The sequence below is a fragment of the Hemicordylus capensis genome, chromosome 2 (genome assembly GCF_027244095.1).
Source record: "Hemicordylus capensis ecotype Gifberg chromosome 2, rHemCap1.1.pri, whole genome shotgun sequence".
NCBI classification, from domain to species: domain Eukaryota; kingdom Metazoa; phylum Chordata; class Lepidosauria; order Squamata; family Cordylidae; genus Hemicordylus; species Hemicordylus capensis.
Genome location: NC_069658.1, coordinates 314,375,821 through 314,394,516, shown reverse-complemented (window position 1 = coordinate 314,394,516; position 18,696 = coordinate 314,375,821). Strand labels below are relative to the sequence as shown.

Below are 18,696 nucleotides of genomic sequence, written 5' to 3'. Positions count from 1 at the left end.
TGGATTCAACAGCTGGGAGAGGCTCTCTTCTAGTACCCTTCATCATCCTTATCCTGACTGAGCACAAAGGAGGCTTTATGGGGCAATCCAGTAAAGGCTCAATGAGAGCGAGCATCTTCCAAAGTTTGTCCTAATTTCAGGGTAAAAGGTTTTCTGATGCATCTGTATCACTGGCTTGCCTCTCTTCTGTCACAGCCTTAGATTTAGAAGATGCTAAAAAGTTGTCCATAATCCCATAGACTATAGACTCATTCAGACCCATGACAGTCTGAAGAAGGCACTTCCTAGAAATATACCACCACTGGTAAGGTCCCAGATACCTCTTCTGCTGAACCACCTGTGAATTTGCCATCCCACTGTGAGACCACCTTGCTTATTGTGACTTTGAGAGGTACTGGAGGCAGAGTGTGGCGGGGGGGGGGGGGCGGGGGAGATGTTACTCATCCTCAGTCCTTACATCTTTATTCATGTGGGAGATTGTGTAAAAGAGCAGACTGAGCAAAGACATGTTTAAAAGATCCAAGCTATATCTGATCCATAGATAGCATTATGAGGGCTTATCCCACTGTTCCCCTAGGTTCAAACATATATTTTTAAAAGACAAAAATGCCTAGCAGCCTAATTTTAGCAGAGTCCTGGGCTTACAAAGGAGCACTATCACACAGAATATCAGATTTGACCATTATTGGAGCAGCAGCATCAAACCGCACTGCTTTACCAGTTTAATGTCCTGAGTTCAGTCAGAGTGCTGGAAAAGGGCCAATGTCTATAATAGTGTATTATGGTTCTTAGGATAAGGTCATTAGCCTAAGGATATAATGTTGAATTCAAAGTGCACCCACTGCAACTACGTCTCGACTTCTGCACAAAAGCCCCTGCTTTATTTCATACTTAGGTTCAACCTCACAGTGTGGTGGTAAATGAGGCTTTACAAAAACCTCTTTGTAAAGTCAGATAATGATTGTGACAGAACATACATTATGGATAAGCTCAAATCTCTATTTTTAAGTACTTATATAAGTATATATAAGTAATAAGTACAAATAAATATATCAGATTTGTACTTAAATATTTATGTTTATAAGTAAATACAAGTTCAGACCTTTTATTTGTTTAAAAGATAAAACAAATTTTATCTTATTTTTTAATTTCATCTTTTATCTTTTAATAACTTTTGTTTTTTATAAGAGACAAATGTTCTCTTTCAATGTAGCTGTACTGAGCTCAGATTCTTAATTTTCATCTTTCATTTGTTTGTTTTTTTGTCAAAAAGGTTAGAACTCCTCATTCAATTCAGGAAAGAAGTCTATGAGTAAACTCAGCGAACAGTATCTTATAAGCATTTTCTTCCTGTTTGCATCAAATGGAACACATCTATTTATTCAGAAAATATTGTTGAATAAATGTTATTGTTTGCTTGATTTTATGCTGCTTTGCTGTGCATGTTCCTTACTAAGGAGTGAAACTATGACCAATGAATAACCAAATAATGGTAATAAGAATGCGGCCAATGTGCTCCTTGTTTAAGGGTACTTATTTCCATTCAGGAGGACTTCTATATCTGGAAACTGGAAGACAAACACTGGGTCTGCAATGTTGGAACAAATTGCTATGTCAGACAGGCAAGTGAACTTTTGTGTAATAAGAAATTGTTTAATATAAAAATATAAACCAGTTTCTGAAAAGGATGGAGGGTAGACGGTGCATGGTTGGGGTAGAGCTGAAAAGATTGATGAGAGGAACGTGCCGCAAATTTGTGCTGATGTCACTCAGTTGCGTATGCCCCAAGGTTGGGTGGTTTGGTTAGAGACTTTTGAGAAAAGTCCAGCTTTTTTCTTCCATACCAGGTGTTCTTGGCGGTCTTCTAGTCCAACCTCCTGTGCAGGAGACTGCTAAAGCACCCATGACAGCAGGGGTGTGCACAAAACCGGAAAACCTGTTTTGGCTCAAGTAGAGCCGAACTGGGTCTGCTCCAGTTTTGTGCACGTCAAGCCAGGCCCCAGTTCTGCTTGAGACTAAACCAGTTCAGGCCAGGCTCAAATGGGGCGGGGGGTGAAGATTTGATTTGATTTTTTAATGAAAAAATTAACTTACTGCCACCACCGGCCTTGGGGATGCTGCCATGGCTGCAGTTTTTAAAAAAACAAGGGGTGATGGGGTGCCCCAAAATTACATTTTTTGTGCAGTGCCTACAATGGGGTGGGGGGAGGCCACCTGACCCACCATCCCCTGTGGCCCACTGGCTGCTCCTTCCGAAAAGAAGAGGTACTGAGGCACCCTTGAACTGCTCATCGGAGTGGTAACTGTAACAGTGGGGGAGAGGCGGTGGCAACCCACCTTCCTTCCCCACGACCAGCCAGCCGCTCAACCAGCTGCTCACACCGGGACTGGGCTATCCCTACCCTTGAAGGGATAGCCCAGTGTTTCTCTGCTCACACAATGGTGCTTTTGTGCAAAATCCCTTCAAATAGCCTCCACATGCGTGCACAGAGGCTGTTTGTGTGTGAGTGTGTGTGGAGGCCATTTGAAGGGATAGCCTGGTGTTTCTTTGCTTGCACAACAGTGCTTTTTCACAAAAGCAGCTTTGTGCGAGCAAAGAAATACCAGGCTATCCCTTCAAACAATCTCCACGTGTGTGCACAGAGGCCATTTAAAGGATAGTCTGGTCCTGCTGTGAGCACTGAGCCACCGGTTGTTTGTGGGGAGGGATGGCAGGACGGGTTGCTGCTGCCTCCCCCCACCACCATGAGTGGTCATGACCCGGCCACACAAATAGCTAGGGTGCATACATGGCAGCCTCCAAAATGGCCTCCGCTAGAGCAGAAAGGGCCAAAATGGGCCAAAATGGCCATTAGTAGTCAGGGAGACCAGTGGGGGGGAGGGAAACCACCGGAGATCCCCTCACAGCCATAGCAGCACCCTCCAAGGACGCTGGAGGTGGTATGTTAAAAATAATTACTTACTGTAACCCCCAAACCAGCCCCAAGCTGACGGGGTAGTTCGGTTTGAATTGAAACGGGCCCAGTCCAGCTCGAGGGCAAGCCCTGGAACCGGGCTGGCTCAATGTCAAATCAGCTCGAGGCCATGCCTGTTCGCACATCCCTACCTGACAGATGGCCTTTCAGCCTCTTTCTGAGAATTTCTAGGAACGGGGAGTCCACCACTGCATGAGGAAGGCTGTTCCACTCTTGAAATATGTGTGTACCTCATGTGTTAATGCAGTTTACATGGAGTGTAAATCACTGCTTTTTTCCTTTAAAATACATGGAAGCAACCCTTGGGAAAATATTGGGGCTCCTCATTCATATAAAAGGGAAAGAGATAATGAGACTGTACACACAAGGAGCCAAATTCAGGTTAGAGCACCCCCAGCCGGGGTTTGGCTGCCCGTGTGCACCGCCAGGATTGAGCCTTTAGCCAGAGTTTAAGGGTGCAAGTGTGCCCTTAACCCCAGTGCCAGGGTCATATGTGTGCTCAGGCTGCATGCAGCGCGAGCATACACAGAATCAGGCGCCTAGAGCACCTGACTCCTGGGGGAATCCCCCAATGCACCATACTCATTGCACAGTGCATTGTGGGATGCCTGGAGGCCAGGAAAACAAGTTCCAGTCTCCAGCAATTTGTGCTGCACAGATAACATGGATCATGTGGGCATGCCATGGTGCGCTGAAGAGAAGCTCAATGATTGTCAGGTGGGGGAAAGGTAAGTCCATCCCCACCTTGCCTCCCCCCACCCCTGTCACTCTCCCCACAGAAATTCTGGTTGAGTGTATTTTAGCCAGTGCCCTAGACTGGCACATACAAATGCAAATAGGGTGTAAAATGGATACTTGAGTAGAAAATGTCGCATGAGCAGCTGCCCTCTAAGTGAGGTTTTTTGGCCTTGATTTTTTAAAGATACAATTTTAGCTTTCCTTTTGTATTGTTTAGCTCCAAGAAATATCCTATTCAGGTCATAATGCTTCAAGCTTTCAAGATGCTAGATCCTTTCTCAGCTTTAAAAAAAAAGTATTCAAACACCAGGACAGCTTGTTCATGTTAACAGTTTATAACAGTAGGTGTTCTGTGCTTTGGGCCAAAAACAAAAGCAATTTCAAGGGTGGGTTTTTTTTTTAAAGCCTATCTTTTTTTTAAAAGCCTATTAAGTCTATCTTTTTCTTAAAGCTATCCCATTGAAATGTTAAACATTTCATCTTTTTTTGAGCTTGTAAATTATAACAAAGCCAATGCACTTATTAACCTTATAGATATGTAAAGAACATACTGAGGTTATTCTCATGAGCGGCCAAAATTGGGCTAAGGGAGCCTAGCCCGATTTTGGCAGAACATGAGAATCTCAAAGCGGGTAACCCACTTAACTAGCCCTCTTCTTAGATGAGGTTAGCGGAACAAGCGCTCTGTTAACACTGTCTTTTCCATCGTGTGGTGCCATGGTGTGGCTCCACGCCACGGCAACACACAAGGAGACCCCTGCCTGGAGGCTAAAACAAGCCTCCTGGCCCTGGGGGTCTCTCCTGGAACTTCCAGGGGCTGGGCAGACCCCAATCCCCGCAGCCTCCGCCAGCTCCATGACAGAGCCGGCAGTTGTGTGGGTGGCTAATCCAGCCTCCCAAGGCTGCAGCCTGAATCGTCTGTGGGGAGAGCGGGCCAAGCCCACTCTCACCACAGAACCCCCTCCAGTGAGTCTCACCAATCGTGAGACTCGCCTCGTTTTGTTTGTTTGTTTATCACATTTCTATACCGCCGAAAACGCGAGTTCTCTGGGCAGTTTACAAGACTATAAAAACCAATAAAAAGATTAACACATTAAAATTTAAGATGTTAAAACTATTAAAACACAATTAAAACACAGTTAAATCAATGTCAATATTAAAACAATTATCTGGAAAGGAGAAAGGAAAAAGGTAATGAATCACATCTCTTGGATACTTGTAAAGAGCCTATTTTTGGTCCACCTCTTGAAGGGTTATGAGAGAGAAACGTACTAATTTCCTTTCTACCCCTTTCAGAGAATTGAACATTTCATGGGAGATGCATGTAACGGTCTCCCAACATTTATTTTTAATTGGTAAGTGTGAGTGGGAAAGGAGACTGTTTAATCCTCTCTTCTTGATCATGTGCCATCCCCAGATGCTTTCTCCACCACAGGGGAAAAGATACAGATACCCTCATGAAATGCTTCTCATTTAAAATCTGAGGAGGCATGCGGCAGTGTGTGTGACATTTAGTTTGCCTCTAGAGTGTGAGGGAAAACGTTAAGTCTTTTCCCCCAAAATGTTAGAATCTGAGAATAACCCTTCTGCATGGTGTAATATTTCAAAAATCATGCTTCGGGTATACATGGGATTGCATCTGATGCACATCTGGATTCTCAAAGGATCCTGTGCAGATGTGCCTTTACTGAGCAGCACTTAGTTTCAAGGCAAGTGATTCTATCTTCTTTGGGTTATATCCAAAGAAACTTACTGATGACTAAGTCCTATTTGCTGATGTGAAGATGAAATTTACTCAAAGTAGTCCCATTTAAATTTAAAAGGACAATTTAGCCATTAGGTTGAAAAAATAATTTTCCTCTTCATGTCAGCCTTTGAAATTAATGGGATTTTAAGTTAGTCACCACTTAATAAGTTAGTCATTCATTGATTTCAGTGGGACTTTGTCATGACTAACTTTCTTTGGATACAGCCCAAATATCTTTTTACAGCTTTATGTTTTCTGTGTATGTGAAAACTGTTTTCAGTTTTTTAAAAAACAATTAATGTCCCATTCAGTGTCACAGGAAGGGCATTTTTGAAATGAACTTTCTTTGGTTTGGTTTTTCTCCAGATTTAATATTAAAAGAAGGAAAACTTATCTGACTGTATTACTTGGGTTTATTTATAAACAAATAAACCCAATCACTATAGTCAGCACTTCTACAGATGCTGAATTTGACATGCCTCCAAAGAAAACCCTCAAAAATGGAGAATAAAAAGCTACTTTTTTCTCATCAATAATTTTTCAGTTCTCAAATCTCTGTTCAAATGTTCAATTCTCTGAAAGGGGTAGGGAGGAAATTATCACGTTTGTCTCTCATAACCCTTCAAGAGGTAGACCAATAATAGGCTCTTTACAAGTATACAAGGGATGTGATTCATTACCTTTTTCCTTTCTCCTTCTTGGTAAGATCTATGCGTAGCTCAGAACCGTTCTGCTAGAACAAATTTCAAATAGTAACATCTTTAGTATATGCAGTCTGACCTTAAACAGATTTAATTCAATGGTTTTGGTAGGTCTCTCTTGCTTTCAAATAAGTAAACTTAGCATCACAGCCAATCTTCGAGCTGTTTCACAAGTTGGGCAGTGGGAATGCCTGTTTGATTACATGTTGATGCATCAGGGACTGACACATCGATCACATGACAATATATCAGACAATTGCTGTCATTTGACACATGAGTTTCGATGATACACACAGCCACACAGCTAGCATCTAAATATAAATAAATATAAAATGTTAAATGTATACCCCTAAGATATTGAATTTGTGACAAGCAAAGCTGATGAAATGAGGGATCTTTGCACTCAGAAACACAACCGTTAGATGTGTGTCTTGGGCCTGGCACATTCATGCTGACATTTCCTACGGAGTGACCATAGCCATGTGCAGCAGGTAACGTATGAGTTGGCAGAATTACATCACTTTCTGGTGGTGATTTGCATGACCACGTTTTTAATCTCCCATGCAACACAAATTGCTGTATGGTCCTTTTGGCGCATACATTGCTTCTTCTACATAGGAACTGCTCCATGTAGGGGATGTTTGTGCATATGAAATGGCATCCAGATTCACATCTGATCATTCAACTATCTCCTGGCAGCTTTCCTATGTGGTTTTTTTTTTTTTTTTAAATGGGAGTGTGGGGGGAAAGCAATGTGGCCCTTATCCCAAGCTGTTACAGTAGCAGGATCTCTATTATAACAAATTCATGCTTCATGCTAATGAGAACTTCTTTTCACATTACAGGTACAAGCTCTGGATTGACAACTGTTCTGAGATGTTTGGAGGCTTGGACATATGTGCTGTCAAAGCAGTTCACGGCAAGGATGGGAAAGATTATATTTTTGAGGTATTACATGTTTTTTTTTCTCTGTCAGCACTCTTGCTGTTCATATAATAGGGGAAATCTTGGTGCCTGAAGTTTCCACTTGGCTTTGCGTGTGTGTGTTATTTAGAGTGCAGTCTATTTGAAACACATTTAAATAATCAAGTAAAGCCACATATCTCAGTAAATGACACTGCTTGTGGGAAAGCACAACTGTAACATGAAGTGAGATCATCTTGCATTTGAGTACAGATCATTAGGCGAAGAATCAAAACCTCATATTATTGCATCATATTTTCCTATATCTTTTGCTTTCCTTTTAAGTGAGCTCACAGTGATTGACTTGGTGCAAAATTTGTACGTATTCCCCAAGAGAAACCCAAAAAATTATTTTCTACAGTGGCGAACCAGATACTTCCAGGAAGCCACGAGCAGGGCAGGAATGCAACAGCCCTCTCTCCTTGCTTGTCCTCTAGCAATTAGTATACAGAGGTATATGGCCTTAGAAGATAGACGTTTATAAGAACATAAGAAGAGCCTTGCTGGATCAGATCTAAGGTCTATCTAGGCCAGGACACTGTTTCGCACAGTGTCCTACCAGATGCCTTGGAAAGTAGGGATGTGCACGAATCAAGATTCATGCACTGATTCAAAGCTCAGCCCAGGCACCTTCGAAACGTGAGGAGAGCAGGGTCATACCTGTCCCTCTGCTGCTTGCCACAGCTTGCACAGCACTCATGCAGTGGCAACACAGCCCCGCCACATGAGGAGTGCTGGGTGTTGCACCACCACAGCAAGAAGCTGGAGCAAGTGGCACAAGAGCAGGTACAGATCTGTTCTCCTCACTTTTAAAGGTATCCAGGCTGAGTTTTGAATCAGTGAGGGAAGCTATACAACCAAGAGAAGGCATGCTTCCTATCCTGCTGCCCCTCCTCTGCAACTGGTATTTGGAGTCATTTTGCCTCTGAACATGGAGGTAGCCTGTAGCCATCCGGACTATAGATAGCCATTAATAGACCTGTCCTTCACGAATTTGTCTAAGCTCTTTTTTTAAGTCATCCAAGCTGACCACTTTCCATGGCAGAGAATTACATAAATTAATTATGCACTGTGTGAATAATTAATCTTGTTGGTCCTTTTGTCAGTCCTAAATCCCTTGGTAGTTAGTTTCATGGGATGACCCCTGGTTCTAGTGTCGTGAGAGAAGGATAAAAATTTCTGCTCTTTCCACTATTCACAAGGCCATTTCGAATAGGGCTGGGGAGATGGGGGGGAAGGCAGAACACAACCTATCTCCCCCCACTTGGTCTTCACTGCTCTAGGAGTGCTCACACTGTGTGCCTACACGACTGGTGCACAAGCAATCCACAAGTGGCAAGCGAGGGGAGGAAGCAGACAGCAGCCTCCCGCATCCCATAATACACCCTGTGAGGAGTGTGGTGCATTGGAGGATTTCCCGCCACTGAGCACTTCTGCATCCTGGCTCTATGGATGCTTGGGCTGTAGGCAGCCCGAGCATCCACACAACCAGAGAGGGGTGAGGTGGAAGGGTGCATGTGCCCTTCTGCCTCATTTTTAGCCCTGGGCTATGCAGTTGCAGCAGAGCACCAAGATTGGGACCAGTCCCGGTGCTCCACACAACCAGCCCTACCTGGGCTATGTCCTGGGTTGGGTTAGTCATGTGAATGACATATATTTCCCTTTATTTACCATTTTTTTCCGAAATAAAAAGCCCCAGATGTTGTAGTCATACCTCGTAAGGAAGCTACTCTAGCCCCCTGATCATTTTGGTTGCCCTCTTCTGCACCTTTTCCAGTTCTACAATGCCCTACTTAAGATACGGTGACCAGAACTGTACACAGTATTCCAAATGTGGCTACACCATAGATTTGTATAAAGATATTATAATATTAGCAGTTTTATTTTCAATCCCCTTCCTAATAATACTTAGCATGAAATTTGCCTTTTTCACAGCTGCTTCACACTGACATTTTTAGTGTCTTGTCAACAACAAAATAATAAAAACTTTTTTTTGATACTTGCCCCATAATAAATTGTTCTCTGGGTGGGTCACAGCACATTAAAATGCATCCCATAAAAACACATAAAACACAACCAAACAAAAAATACAAAATATAATACAAAACCTTTTTTAAAACTTTTTTTAAAAATCAATTTTTAAAAGCCTCAGTGTACAGAAAGGTCTTCACCTGGAACCTAAAAGAGCAAAGTGATGGTGCCTTATTGGAGATCCTCACTGTGGAGGCTATTCCATAAACAGGGTGCCAAAAGGCAAAACCAAAAAGGCCCTGTCTCTATAGCCATCTGCCTCACCTTGTTTGGCAGGGGCACTCAGAGTAGGGCCTCTGAAGAAGATCTTAAGAGCTTAAAGTCCTAGTCAGGACATATGGGGCAAGGCACTGGGTAACCTGGTTCCATGCCATTTAACCATGACCCCAAGGTTCCTCTCCTAGTCAGTCATCAACAGCTCAAACCCCATCAGTGTATATGTGAAGCTGAGATTTTTTGCCCCACTATATACTTACTTACATTAAATTGCATTTACCATTTTGTTGCCTACTCTTCCTGTTTGGGGAGATTATCCTGGAGCGTTGTTTTGGATTTCACTATTCTCATTTGTTTTGGATTTCACTATCCAGTAATTCCAGTAGGTGGAACTGTGACCACCTGCAGAAATACTGTTCCTCTGGCTAATGTCATGCAGAGAATGTTTTAATTGAGATTTATTTTCCTGATGTTGAGGTCCAAGCAAATACAAGAGATTGTTGATGGTGTACAACAGATTTTCCTGGTGTACAACAGAGCATTTGGGTGCTCAACAGATTCCCTAGCTAAGAAAATGGAACTAATTATGGTTATGGAGATGAGATACTAGCTCTTTACAGAGTTACCTTACCCTTCATTCCCCAGCCAGTGCATCGTCCTGGACCTGCTATGCTCCTGGGTAAGCATTGCATTTGTGGCCAGGGTGCCCTTCCTGGAAGATAGAGATCTACCATTTTTGCTTTGGCACCTATATCAACTGAGTACTGCCACATGATGTACAGATATGACTTTAGAAACAAAGGAGTATGTGAATACATTTTAAAAGAGTCTGGAAATACCAGCTGATGCTGAATGCCAGGACTGAGCTATTAATTGGGTCAGAGAATTTGGCTCATTTTATTCCAGCTGGGTTCCACCAATATTGTCTGCCTTTGGTTTCTATTGACTTGAAAGACTAAATAACACCTGGCACACCTTGCTCCCATATAAAATTTCCTGATAATTAAATTTTCTCAGAAAGGTATGTTAATCCCCTTTGGTATGTTCCAGACTATGGGAAACACCTACATCAGGCAGCAGCAATATAGAAAGATGCTGAAAGGCATCATCTCATGCTGCGTGGGAGATGGCAATGGTAAACCCCTCCCGTATTCTACCAAAGAAAAACCACAGGGCTCTGTGGTTGCCAGGAGTTGAAACCAACTTGATGGCACAACAAAAACAACCATGCATGGGAGACAAGGGCCAACATCCTGACTAACACTGCAAGGCTGTTGTGCTAGCTAGTTGTGTTAAGTTTGGAGCTTGCATCCCAGACTAGTGTTGTGCTAGCACAAACATGTTTGCACTTGTGCGGCAAGATGCACAACCTGTGACACACCTCATATGTTTTCCTGGGAACTACTGCACAAGAGTGTAATTCCAAAAATCCCATAACTTTGTGCAGCTACATGATCTTCTTGCATTGATGCAACTTTGTTCATCACACAAATATAGCATTATGATCTCAGCCATGATCTGCAAGCACATGGAATAAGACCTTCTCAATCATAGTACAAAGCTTTAGAACTTGTTTCCTAGAGAGGTCCACAGCTTCACGTCTCCTTAAACCTTTAGTCATTTGAGGCCTTTGAGAAGTATTCAGGACCATATGTATCCTTAGATGAATGCTTTGAAGGATCCTCATGATATGATTGCTTATGCTGCTTATATGTTACTTGTTTTGTTGTTACTTTGCTTTCCCTGTTCTTGTCTCTCCTATTTAGTTCATTCCTTTGTAATGGAAAATCTGTGAGTGTGTGTGTGTGTGTGTGTACATACACATATACCTACATATACAGTTTTTAAAATATACTTGATATTACATCTATTTAGAAAAAGCTCAAAAGGCCTTTTTTCATTTATGCCAAATACAGCAGCTAGCCCCTTATCTGTCCCCTCCAGATTTGGCCACTGTGATCCATGCGACGGTCACTTCTAGGTTAGATTATTGCAACTCACTTCATGTGGGGTTGCCATTGCACCTAACTCGGAGATTGCAACTGGTGCAGAATGCAGCGGCCAAGGTTCTTACTAAGGCGCCTTGGTGAGCACATGTGACATCTTTGCTCATTCAACTGCATTGGTTGCCAGTTGAGTCCCGGGTTAGGTTTAAGATATTAACTTAAACATTTAAAACCCTACACGATTTGGGCCCTCCATACCTCCAGGACCGCCTTGTTCGATATGTCCCTCGCCGGGTCCTGAGATCAGCCATAAGTAATACCTTGGTGATCCTAGGGATGTTAAACTGAAGTCAACGAGAGCCAGGGCATTCTCAGTGGTGGCCCCAGCTCTATGGAACGGTCTCCCAGATAATATCAGAGCACTCCATGATTTGTTGGCTTTCCGTAAGGCGTGCAAGACGGAAATGTTCCGTTGGATGTTCGGTCACTGAGATAGCTGGTCATAGAGTGATCCGGTAATCCGTAGTTTGTAATGAGTACTGTATGGGATTGTGGTTATGATGGTATGTATGTTGTATTTTATAGAACTGTGTTGCTTTGTATGTTATTGCTTGTAAACCGCCCTGAGTCATATGGGAGTAGGGCGACATATAAATCTAACTAACTAACTAACTAAATAAATAAATAAGTAAATAAGTAAATAAGTAAATAAATGTAAAAGAAAATGAAAAACTGTTATTATTCATGACTTCTATTCTGTTCATGACTTCTATTCAAAGGTTAAAATGTTGCTTCATGGTTTGCTACAGGAGTATATTCATACAGCATGGTGTAGTGGTTAGAGTGCTGGACTAGGACCAGGGAGACCCAAGTTCAAATCCCCATTCAGCCATAATACTAGCTGGGTGACTCTGGGCCAGTCACTTCTCTCTCAGCCTAACCTACTTCATAGGGTTGTTGTGAAAGAGAAACTTAAGTATGTAGTACACCGCTCTGAGCACCTTGGAGGAGGAACGGGATATAAATGTAATAATAATAATAATAATAATAATACTTTTTTTTAAAGCAATGAGCATGTGGAGTACACAGTTAACAATCAATGGCGAGGCACTTGGACAGGTTAGCATTAGAAGAGGCATTTTCCAAGGGGACTCACTATCCCCTCTATTGTTTGTAATCGCCATGACCCCACTTTCACAAATACTAAACAAAACAAGCCTTGGATACCAAACATCTAAAACATCAAGTCAAATCAACCATCTGCTGTACATGGACGATCTGAAGTTGTATGGAAAGTCCCAGTCAGAAATCGAATCACTGCTAAACACTGTCCGTATATTCAGTAGCGATATAGCAATGGAGTTTGGACTAGACAAGTGTGCTGCATTAATAATGAACATAGGGAAAATAACAAAAACAGAAGGAATAGAACTGCCCAATGGAAGCAAGATCAAGAACCTGGAAGAGAAAGAACCTTACAAATACTTGGGCATTCTCCAGGCTGATAACATCGCACACACTGAAGTTAAAAGAACAATTGGAAGTGAATACATCAGGAGAGTATACATCAGCCTGGAGAATACATCAGCCTGGAGAATATCTCCAGGCTGATAACATCGCACACACTGAAGTTAAAAGAAAAATTGGAAGTGAATACGTCAGGAGAGTCAGAAAAATCCTCAAGTCCAAACTCAATGGCAGGAACATCATACAAGCCATAAACACCTGGGCTATACCTGTTATTAGATACACTGCAGGAATAATAGACTGGACCCAGGCAGAGCTAGAGATGCTAGATCGTAAGACCAGGAAAATCATGACCATCAATCATGCTCTGCACCCGCGCAGTGATGTCGATAGGCTCTACCTCCCTTGCAGCTCAGGTGGAAGAGGAATGCTGCAAGTCCATCAAACAGTAGAGGAGGAGAAAAGAGGCCTTGAAGAATATATCAAGGACAGTGAAGAAGATGCACTTCAAATGGTCAATAACGCGAAACTATTCAACACCAATGAAAGAAAGCAGGCCTACAAGAAAGAACAAGTCAAGAACCGAGCAGAAAAATGGAGAAATAAGCCAATGCATGGTCAATATTTGCACAATATAAGTGGGAAATCAGACATCACCAAGACCTGGCAATGGCTTAAGAATGGCAACTTGAAGAAAGAAACAGAGGGTTTAATACTGGCTGCGCAAGAACAGGCACTAAGAACAAAAGCAATAAGAGCAAAAGTAGAAAAATCCACAACAAACAGCAAGTGCCGCCTTTGTAAAGAAGCAGATGAAACAGTGGACCACCTGATCAGCTGCTGTAAGAAGATCACACAGACTGACTACAAACAAAGGCATGACAAGGTAGCAGGGATGATACACTGGAACATCTGCAAAAAGTACAAGCTACCTGTAGCCAAAAATTGGTGGGACCATAAAATTGAAAAAGTGGTCGAAAATGAAGATGTAAGAATATTATGGGACTTCCGACTACAAACAGACAAACATCTGCCACACAATACACCAGATATCACTGTAGTCGAGAAGAAAGAAAAACAAGTCAAAATAATCGACATAGCAATACCAGGGGATAGCAGAATAGAAGAAAAAGAAATAGAAAAAAATCACCAAATACAAAGATCTACAAATTGAAATTGAAAGGCTGTGGCAGAAGAAGACCAAAATAATCCCAGTGGTCATTGGCACCCTGGGTGCAGTTCCAAAAGACCTTGAAGAGCACCTCAACACCATAGGGGCCACAGAAATCACCATCAGCCAATTACAAAAAGCAGCTTTACTGGGAACAGCCTATATTCTGCGATGATATCAATAACCATTGACAATAAAATTCAGCCATCCCAGGTCCTTGGGAAGGACTCGATGCCTGGATAAAACAAACCAGTCAATAACACCTGTCTGACTGTGTAAACAAGAAATAATAATAGTAATATTGTGACACTGTAATATGTGCTTCATCACTCATTATAGTCAAGGTAATGCAGCCTGGAGGAAATGTAATTATTTTGAACTTTTGTCTGTTCTTCATTTGTGGCAAAGGCAAGAGAGTAAAGAAGATGCTGCTGGTTAGCCTGATAGCTCCCCATTTTCTAATTTCAACTCTATTGTTTAACCACAATTGAAATAATACACCACCTACTTTTTCCTATATGGCTTCTTTGCCACATTAAAATTATATTCCAGAAGAATACACTCATCAGTCAGAACAATTGATCCCTAGTGTTTTTTTTAGGTTTTCACACCGAAGGGTGTATATTTGATAGCAAAGTCAGGCATTATTGTCACCCAGAAAAGCAATGTCATAAAACTTGTATTTCTTGTAAATTATTGCTTGGCTCTAGTGTACATTAGATCTTCAGTTATAATCCTATAGAGTCTAGCATTTATGTCTTCCCTTACGCATTATATTCTTATTATTCTTATTTGTATTATTTTTATTATACCACTTTTCAGCAAAAGGCAGTTTACATAGCACAAGGAATGAAAACATGAGAAAAGAATGATAAAATGGTTTGCTGTCCCAAACGGGCTCACAGTTTTAAAAGAACACAGGGGAGAAACCAGCAGCAACTACTGGAGAGATACCACTTTGAAAGGCAGTCATAACGCCTCATCTTAAAAACCTGTCATTGTGCAGAGACAACCTGACCAATTTGACAAACCCCTCTCTCATGGGGAGAAGGTTGTTGAACACATGCTGGTGAAGCAACAACAGGTACATCTAGACACAACATCCTTCCTTGAACTGTATCAGTTCAGATTCCAACCTGGTTACAGAACTAAGATAGTCTTTCCATTCATGGTGGATTATCTACATCTAGAAGTCGATATGGTAAATTCTTCCCTGTTGGTACCTCTAGATCTGTCAACTGTATTAGATCCTCTGAACAATAAAATATTGTTCCAGCAACAATGGTAATCTAGGGGGACTGCTCTTGAGTGATTCTGGTCTAATTTGGAGATATATAGTGCTGTCCATGATGTACATGATGTATAGTGCCAGTTACAAGTGCTGTAATTGGTGGACTGACTTCTGCCCCTCTGGATCACTCCTAGGGAGTTCTACAGGGTGAAATTGCCCAAAGCTTTGGAGTGGATGTCTTTAGGATGAGTAGGTGATAATGGGGACGCCAGATGTTCTAAGAAAGCCAATTTTACCTATGGTTGATGGGGCTGCTGAGCTTCTTCCAAACCTACATAATCTCTTCAGCAATGTGTGAGCTGCACTTGAAGAGAATTCGGAAGTTTTACCTAATGCAAAACACTGCTCCAGAATTAGGCACATATTCTGCAGTTGTTTCACCGGCTACCAACTAGCTTCAAAACGCAATGTAACACATTACCAGGGAACTGCATGCCCACAGGACCACTCTTCTTCATATGCCCACCTCAGATCTGAATGGGGCTCCATGTTCCATTACTGTGCAAGTCCAAAAGTTTCTGTTGTAAACCGCCCAGAGACGTAAGTTTTAGGCGGTATAAAAATGTTTTAATAAAAATAATAATAAATAAATAAATAAATAAACCTCAGCAATGAGTAGGATGCCTTTTGTTGGTGTCCCCAAGTTTGTGGGATAGACTCCCAAAAAAGGTTCCCCATAGCATATCCCTGTTGGCTTCTAAAAAGATTCTGCAGCTCTTCCTAGTTAGAAAATCGTTTGGGAACCAAGGTTGAGCACTGAATTTTCTACTGTTTTGAGATGGTTTTACTTGTTTTATAGCCCTGTGTGTTAATACAGGATATTGTGATTATGGTTGTAAGTATCCTTGTCTTATATAGGGCTAGTTCATACAATTATGAATAGAGTAGGAGCAGGCTCCTACTCAAGTTTGGGAGCTGGTTAGTTTTCAACCACCCCAAGTCTCTTTTGGCATCAGGTGCCGCAAGTGGTCCCCTCTTCATGGGAGAAACTGCTCAGGGCGCAGCAGGATCTGGCCTCCCACTCTCCCCTGCATGTCTGGGGCACACTCAGCAGAGCAGATGGTAGCACCTGAACCAACCCTGAGGGGAGTCCCTCCAAACAGGGTTAACCCCATGCCTGCTGGGAGGGAGCACGAGTGGCCTTCAGCAATTGCAGGAAGAGGGAAGTGAGGGGAGTGGGTGTTGGAGCTGAGCAGGAAGCCAGAAGCAGCTGCTGGGCCTGAGCCAAGATAGAGGTGGCAGCAGAGCAGCCTAAAGAGCCTGGGGTGGGGGGGTCACCAAGGAAGGCGCAGCTGCCTCCATCTTGACTGGGGCTGGTTCCCCCACACAGCTTTACCAGAGGAATGGTTAGCCCACTCGCAGTACACAAGGCAGGGCAGAGAGAGGAGTAAATGGAGCTCGGAAGGAGAAGGAGCTGTGGCTCCTCTGCCCCCCTCCTCACACCCTTCGGATGAGCGGCTACTTCCTGGCATCCCATTTGCCACCCTTCTTGTGACCAGGAGTAGGAGAGGCATTCTGAGGCAGGACGCCTGGGTTCTTCCCCCTGCTTCCCCCTGGGTTGCTCTTCAGGAAAGGAGCCAAAGAGCAGGACACCTGGGGCCCCCATACCCTGCTCAGCCACTGCGCCCCTTGTGTTCTGGCTGAGAATCATCTGTTAGACAGCTGAGGGAGCCGACAGACACCCAGTGACAACCCTGTGTCCCAAGCTCACTCAGCCTAGCGATGGGGTGGCACTGCCCTCACTGCGGGATGGGGGGGGGGCCCTCCAAAGCCCTTCAGGACCTGGCTCCAAAATTACCTAGCTGCACCACTGGCAGTCAGCTAAAGCTTCTCTTCCGAACAGGCTACGGAAATGGCTAAGTTTCTCTTGTTTAAGGGGTGCATGAAGCACTCCAAAATGGCATAGTGAGCAAGTCTAGTAACAATACATTCTCATAATAAATAAATAAATAAATGATAAAATTGTCCATGAAAACCTTTAGACCACTCCAATGACTCATTTCTACATTATTCTACATCACAATATCCTACATAATTTCCACTTAACTCCATTACCAAAGTCTCCCTTGTATTGTGGCTAGTGACTTTAAAAGAAAAACACCACTTTGCAGTGAGAGAAGAATGCTAATCAGAATCTGATCTGATCTAACATAACACTTCATCAAATGGTGAGAAATACTTTTATGAAGGTAACTGTTATAGGTCCCAAGATCTAAATATAAAACAAACAGGTTCAAGTGTCATTATTTAGGAAGAGCCTTAAGAATACACTTTTAATGACGACTGCAAAAACATACTAACTTTTTAAATTACAGCTGTTCCTTCAGGGAAACATTTTTTGGGAACTGTGAGGCTGTAAATTATATCTAAATGAAGTACAAAAGAGAAGACTTAACTGTCTGTTCAAATGTTAATTTTAGAAACCATTAAACTGCTAGCAGACTTAGTTATATAATCCTAGCCCTATTATTCTGCTTCAAAGCTTTTGTTACCATGGATAACTCAAAGTCGCTGTGGGGCAGCAGGGAGTGGCAAGAAAAGTTGATCAGAAGAACAGCTAAAGAAAATCTTTAGCCCATTGGCCAGTCTTTGCCCATCGGTCCATCATAAAACCAATCATAAACAGAAGTAGATTGTTGTTTTGTTGTAAGGAAATAGATTAAACACTGCCTTAATATCCTTTTGAGTGGATGTTTACCCTTGTGTGGTGTGAGTGTGAGATAAAGAAGCTTGATAAATTGTGACCCAATCCAGATTAGGACTGCAGTGTAGGAAGATGATGGTGATAATCTTTGTTCCCCATCACAATCCTGCTCCAGACTGGACTTGCCTCATGACTGCCGTTTACAGCAAAAACCCAGCATGCAAGGACTAGACTACAAGTCTGACATATTTGGCCCTTATCTGAGACATTCTTAACCGGATCTTATAGATCTACACAACTATGAGGCTGTTCTCACAAGCAGCCTAGCCCAGGCTAGGGCAGCCAGGATCGTGTGGAGTGCCGGGATCCAGACGGATCCCGACTCTCCCAACCAGACTAAGCCCACTCCCAAGCCTGGCTCTTAGCCAAGGTTAAGGAAGCAAGCACTCCCTTAACCTAGCTGCTGGGATCGTGTGTCTCCTTGAGCTGCATGCAGACACAGAGATGGGCACCTAGAAATGCTGTTGCCCTTGTCCATTATTGATAACTCTCCCCTCTCTGCAGATCATGTGGGTGACAGCAATGGCCTACAACACAGCATAGCAAATGCCTAAAGTAACATTTTTCTGCCTCACCAGATTTTGTTTCTTCTAGGTTATGGACTCTGCTATGCCTTTGATTGGTGAGCATCAGGTTGAAGACAAACAGCTTATAACTGAGCTTGTCGTAAGCAGAATGAACCAAATGTTATCTAAAACACCTATACCATCTCCTCAGAAACCAACCGCCACTCAGCAGCCCCAGGT

The 18,696-nt window shown here is 42.7% G+C and overlaps 1 protein-coding gene across 1 annotated transcript in view; it reads left to right on the top strand.

Moving 5' to 3' along the window:
* Window positions 1-18,696, top strand: part of SYN2 (synapsin II) — a 354,597-nt gene that overhangs the window by 295,106 nt on the left and 40,795 nt on the right. The window contains exons 8-10 of the mRNA XM_053292837.1: window positions 1,548-1,622; window positions 7,007-7,109; window positions 18,545-18,694. Coding sequence (XP_053148812.1) covers window positions 1,548-1,622; window positions 7,007-7,109; window positions 18,545-18,694 — 328 coding nt within the window. The remainder of the gene's footprint in view (window positions 1-1,547; window positions 1,623-7,006; window positions 7,110-18,544; window positions 18,695-18,696) is intronic.